This window comes from Nannospalax galili, unplaced genomic scaffold (genome assembly GCF_000622305.1).
Source record: "Nannospalax galili isolate Female #2095 unplaced genomic scaffold, S.galili_v1.0 scaffold216, whole genome shotgun sequence".
Lineage (NCBI taxonomy): Eukaryota > Metazoa > Chordata > Mammalia > Rodentia > Spalacidae > Nannospalax > Nannospalax galili.
This window is the reverse complement of record NW_008339003.1, coordinates 2,722,740-2,728,859: the sequence shown is the minus strand read 5'-3', so window position 1 is coordinate 2,728,859 and position 6,120 is coordinate 2,722,740. Positions and strand designations below refer to the sequence as shown.

Here is a 6,120-nt window from a genome sequence, read left to right as displayed (position 1 = left end):
ATTTTTAAAGTTACTGTGCTTTTACCTTTCAGCACTCCTGAAATATTCCATAATAAGAAAACTTAAAGTAAGACTATTCAGCTTGAAGCTAGAAAACCAATTTGTTTTTATGTTACAGATAAGAACCAGCTGTTTTCTGCTTCCTTAAACAGGATTGGAAATTTAGGTTAAATACAAAGATCATTTCCCCAATTTAATGGGGTTTTAAATACTACCATAGATTACAAAGAAAAGCTTATGGAACTCTTTCTGAACATATTTTTTGTTAATGTATGTTTTTTACTGAGTTTTTGTGTGTTAAATCTAATAGATCTTAATCAAATTTAGATGACCTCCACCATTTACACCTCCCCATAGTTCCCCACCAAGAGGATTTCATGTATTCTGTTATATATATTGAGGCCTATCTGGCCTTGTGCCCAGATGTTCCCTTGGTACAAGTTCATCCACGGAGTCTTCTCAGCCTTTCCAGAGCCATTCCCTTTATTTATTTTTTATTTGTTATTTTTTGAGACAGGATCCTTCTATGTGGCTCAGGCTGGCCTCAAATTTAGAGCAGTCTTCTGGCCTCAACCTGAGTATCGAGATTATAGTCCTGTGTTACCACATCCAATTATTGGGGGAATTTTGAAAGGACAAGTAAAGAATAGGAAAGTAATTTAGTCACAGAGTAGAACAATTTAAAGCAGTTAGAGTCAGTAAACTTGAGCTATATAGATAGTTCTCAAACGTACAGTGTGACAGTTCCTCAAGAAACTAAAAACAGACCTGTCCTGTGAGTTTTGCACCACTCCTGGGTATGTACCCAATGGAATCTAAGTCAGTTTATCACAGAGATAGATACCTGCACGTCATTGTTTAAGACTGTATTCCCAGCCAGGCGTGGTGATGCACGCCTTTGATCCCAGCACTTGGGATCAAAAAGACCAAAAGAAAGAAGAAAGAAAAGACTGTAGTGTGACAGTTCCTCAAGAAACTAAAAACAGACCTGTCCTGTGAGTTTTGCACCACTCCTGGGTATGTACCCAATGGAATCTAAGTCAGTTTATCACAGAGATAGATACCTGCACGTCATTGTTTAAGACTGTATTCCCAGCCAGGCGTGGTGATGCACGCCTTTGATCCCAGCACTTGGGATCAAAAAGACCAAAAGAAAGAAGAAAGAAAAGACTGTATTGTCACTAGCTAAGATGAGAACCAGCCTACATGCCTATTAACTGATGGCTAAAGAAATGGCTAAAGAAAATGTTTATATGGGAAATGGAATTTTATCTAGCTGTAAGAACAAAATTATGTTATTTGCATGAAACTGGTTGGAACTGGAGATCATCATGCCATGTGAAATACCACATTTTGTCTCATGTAGAATCTATGTTTTTTTTGTTTGTTTGCTTGTTTGTTTGTCTTTTGGTCTCCTTGTAGCCCCAGCTGTCCTGGAACTCACTGTGTAGACCAGGCTGGCCTTGAACTCACAGAGATCCGCCTGCCTCTGCCTCTGCCTCCTGAGTGCTGGGACTAAAGTCCTGCACCACTACGCCCGACCAGAATCTACGTTTATGTGTATATGAATATATGTGTGCATATGTGTGAAAGGAAAAGGTACTGAGTGGAGGAAGAAAAGGTCTAAAGAAAGGGGAGAGGGGAGGGCGTGGAGGGAAGACAATATCACATTTTATTTAATGCAGAATGCATATATGCATGCACACATGTGTGACATGAAGGCAGAAGGGGGACTGTGTAGTATTTGGGACTAGGAAAGGGACCAGCAAGAATTGGGGAGATATATATATATATATATATATATATATATATATATATATATTAAAATATCATAATTGAATGCTACCTGAAAATTGCTTTAAAAGAAGCAGGGTCCTAAGGAGTACTAATAGTAAAACTCCATGTGTGTAGCTCATAGGTAGATACCAGTACAACAAGCAATAGATAGAAGTCTGTGGAAGTGCTGCAGAGTCAATTCAGGGTCAGGGCTTTTCAGAGGAAGGTGACGAAGGAAGGAACGAGGGAGGACTTTGATCTGTACATGCCAACCTTACTCAAGAGAAAAAGAGCCATTAGATCTGGGTAGTGGGTATGCAGAGGCCATATTATTTTGTTTGCTTTTTTGTATATTTGAAATTCAAAATTCATTAAAAGTAAAATTAATAAAAGTAATATCTACTGCTATCATAAAGCATGGAAACCCAAGAAAAGCAAAAGATTTAAGAAATACATTGTAGTCACCTTGTCATACCCAAGAGAAAACCTTGTGTGATATTTTAATATTTTGCTTTCCATCTTTAATACTAGGGCTATAACCATGCATCAAATATAACTTTTTACAGTTAAAAATGCTGTAACTAAAAAACCTACTGCCGTAAGCTGTTTCCTTTTTTTATTGCTAGCTTTGCCATCACCTCTGTCTAAATAACTAAATATTATTTTGTGTGGCTATACCATAATTTAGTCACCTTGATATTGAAATTTTAGTTATTTGTGTTATAATTAATGGTCCTTTGAGCATTTTTGTGCCTGTGGCTTAATCCTGGGTTTCACATGTGAGCTGCTTTACTTACAAAAAGACAGATCTGTGCCCCAGAGTAGTAAAATTTGATTTCTTGCTTGCTTTTTGCTTTTTTTTTTTTTCTTTTTCCATGAAGATACTTTGTTCCTGTGATCAGTAACCCTACATTTAGCTATGTAGTATTATTATGGTGTTCCTTGAATCTAGTAAAAATGTTCTAAAAATATCAGAAAGTCTTCCAAGTAAAGAATGTGCTCCAGGAGATGGCTGAAGTGGGTGAGACTTGGATATTAGGATGCATGAATGAGAGCTGAAGCTTCTTGAAGATTCCAAATGAAGCACTGGCTTTATCCAAGGAGGAAAGTGAATAAATCATCACAGACTTCCTTTTTGCAGTGCTAAGTATTGAACTTAGGGCCTCATGCATACTAGGCAAGCACTGTGCCCTGGGCAGCTGCCACAGCCTTCTTTCTATTTTGTATTTTGATACAATGTTGACCTTGGTCTAGTCCAGGCAGAGCATGAACTTGTGATCTTCTTATTGTAACCTCCCTAGTAACCGTACACTATCAGGCCTGCCTAATGTTAAAAGATCTCTTTTAAATTAGTATTAGGTCAACTCCAGCTGGATTATAAAAGCACAATGTTAGGTGCCAAATTAAGACTTGATTTATGATGTCTTTTGTAGTTTGTAAACATAGTTTTTATAATTTATTTTTTAATATTTGTGGTTTATCTCTCATTATTTATCTAAGGCCATGATGTAACGACATTTATTTTTTTTAATACTATTTTTATTTCCCTAGAAAAAAGGAAATGATACGTGTTAATTTTTTTTTGTTTTCCTCTATCTAAATTCCTTAGGGTCACAAACCAGTTCTGTTGAGAACCCAGTACCGTTGTCACCCTGCGATCAGTGCCATTGCTAATGATCTGTTTTATGAAGGAAGCCTCATAAATGGCATTTCAGAAAGAGAGAGGAGCCCTTTACTGGAGTGGCTGCCCACCCTGTGTTTCTATAATGTTATGGGAGTGGAACAGGTAAATGATATTATTGGTGCTGGGAATCTCTGCTTAATTTCTTGATTTAATTTTATTGTCGTTGTTTGTATGATTTTACTCAGTCTTTCTGCAGCCTTTCTGGGAAATATAATTTAAGATCTCTGTCTTACTCGAGGTTGAAAGAGATAACAGTTTTCATAATGTGGCAGAAGCTGCTTTTACACTCAAGCTGATCCAGTCTCTGATTGCAAGTGGAATAGCAGGCTCCATGATTGGGGTGATAACGTTGTACAGATCCCAGATGTACAAGGTGTGTATTATGGGATGATATTTGTCATGTGTTAAACATCATAATTATATATACAGTATTTACTATTATATTTGTGTAGTTCAATTTGGTGCTTGAAACCTTCGGGACTATATGTACTAACAAAGAAACATTCTAATATTTTTCCTGGCCTGGATTTCTTGCTACATAATTAAATGAAGCCCTAACAAGGTTTAATTAAATTCAGTTTACAGCTGTTGGGGAAAATGCAAATAAACAGATTAGAGGAAGAAAATGTGGTATATGCTTTGTGTCTAGGGACAGATGGGATTGAGACTGTTTTTCAAAATGTTTTTCCACGATTGCATTTTATCAGTAAATCAAGGATGGATACCAGGTATAAATGTACATATGAGCCAGTTCTGATTAGGTTTTTAATTTTTTCCTCTTAATATTTTTTCTTTTTCATTATTAGCTTATTTATCAGTTCAAATCAACATAAGCAAATAAATTCCCCTGTATTGCCTTTGATTTTGTTTTACAAAGAATATCCTATTGTCAGTTACCATTTTAGAAAGTTTCCAGCTAAGTCCATGTGAGTTGAGAAAAACAAATAAAAATGCTTCAACTAGTTTTCTTCAGATGTTTGTGTGACTAGGTGTGGAGACGTATGTTTTCCCTGATCTCTGCACTGTGTGATCCTGTCTCCCTTTCTCCACAGTTTTGCCATTTACTCCATGCTGTGGACTTTGACCATCCTGATATTAAAACTGTGCAGGTGTCCACAGTGGATGCTTTTCAGGGAGCTGAAAAGGAAATCATTATTCTGTCTTGTGTGAGGACAAGACAAGTAGGATTCATTGACTCAGAAGAACGAATGAACGTTGCATTGACCAGAGGAAGGAGGCATTTGTTGATTGTGGGAAATTTGGCCTGCTTGAGGAAAAATCGACTATGGGGGCGTGTGATTCAACACTGTGAAGGTAAAATAAAAATGTGTTTAAACATTTTTAATTAAAATTTACCTTGAGGGGTGGTTAATGCCTGTGGTGGTTTGGGCAGGAAGAGCTGGGGCTTTGTCCTTTTGAGATGCCTGACGTCGACCGTGCCCTGGGTATCACTATAAAGGTTGGAACAGCTGTCTCATGTCTTGCATCTTTTTAAGGAAGGGGAGATGGACTGCAGCATGCAAGCCAGTATGAACCACAGCTGAACAAGCTCCTTAAGGATTATTTTGAAAAACAAGCAGAAGAAAAACAGAAGAAAAAGAATGATAAATCTGAAGAGAGACCTCATTAACAGAGACGCTGGTAGAGATTCAGAGTCATTTTACACTTTGTTCTGTTAGGGTTTTCCTTACTCCAAATTCTTTGTTACATTATTTAAAAAACATGTAGAATAAGTACATCTACAAGATTGTTCTTCAGAAAGGTATATAATACTTACATTAAACTATGCAAATATTTTGTTTGTGAAAGGAAGTTTTACAAAGGGCAAAGGAACATTCAGAGGCGTACCAGTGTGTTTCAAAGATATAGGACTATCTCAAAAGCTTCCTGTTGAACATGTCTCTACATGAACATACTCTTCTGAACTATAACCATATCAGACATTTTTAGAAATAGATGTACTGCCCCACCATTTTAAAACTAAAACCATTCACAATATAAAAACTTTTTTAAAAATACAAAAGAGAATTCCATACCTGGAGAGGGCAAAGCACAGCATTGTGCACACAGAAGGTGCTTCTTAAGTGTCCAGATTCATAAATAGGACTGAGGGAGTGAAGACGAGCTCCGTTCAGTTCTCTTCCCTCAAGTTCCTTCCCTGTGCACCTAGTTGCACAATCCTTACTAGTATATATATTTACATATCAAATGGATGAAAACCCTTTTATTACAAAATTAACATTCTCTCTATAGAAAATATGCTGTGTAAAAGAAAACAAAATTACCTAAAAATCCACTAGCCAGATAATCATTAACACATTGTTTCAGTCTTTTGATATTTATATTCTCTCTATAAATATATGTATCTGCATTTTAAACCACTTGAGTCCTCATTGATTCTTAAGTATTGCTGGAATACATTCACACCCTGCTGGAAACAATAGCAAGAGCTTGATTGTAATTAATATCAATGTATTTACTCTGGCAAGTAAAAGGTCTTAAGTGACCATCATTTAGTTTATTTTAAGAATGGAGGTGGGCATCACCACGCCTTTAATCCCAGCACTCGGGAGGCAGAGGCAAGTGGATCTCTGTGAGTTCAAGGCCAGCCTGATCTACATAGTGAGTTCCAGGACAGCTGGGGCTACAGGAAGACCCTG

The 6,120-nt window shown here is 36.9% G+C and overlaps 1 protein-coding gene across 10 annotated transcripts in view; it reads left to right on the top strand.

The window, feature by feature from the left end:
* Positions 1-5,431, top strand: part of Zgrf1 (zinc finger GRF-type containing 1) — a 108,454-nt gene extending 103,023 nt beyond the window's left edge. For 9 of the 10 annotated variants that reach the window (XM_029563856.1, XM_029563863.1, XM_029563861.1 and 6 more), the window contains 4 exons: positions 3,386-3,562; positions 3,699-3,833; positions 4,513-4,774; positions 4,957-5,431. In XM_029563856.1, coding sequence (XP_029419716.1) covers positions 3,386-3,562; positions 3,699-3,833; positions 4,513-4,774; positions 4,957-5,090 — 708 coding nt within the window. In that variant the 3' untranslated portion in view covers positions 5,091-5,431. Of the gene's footprint in view, positions 1-3,385; positions 3,563-3,698; positions 3,834-4,512; positions 4,775-4,956 lie in introns of those variants that run through there. The other variant, XM_029563862.1, reaches the window with a different exon arrangement.
* The last annotated feature ends 689 nt before the right edge of the window (positions 5,432-6,120 follow it).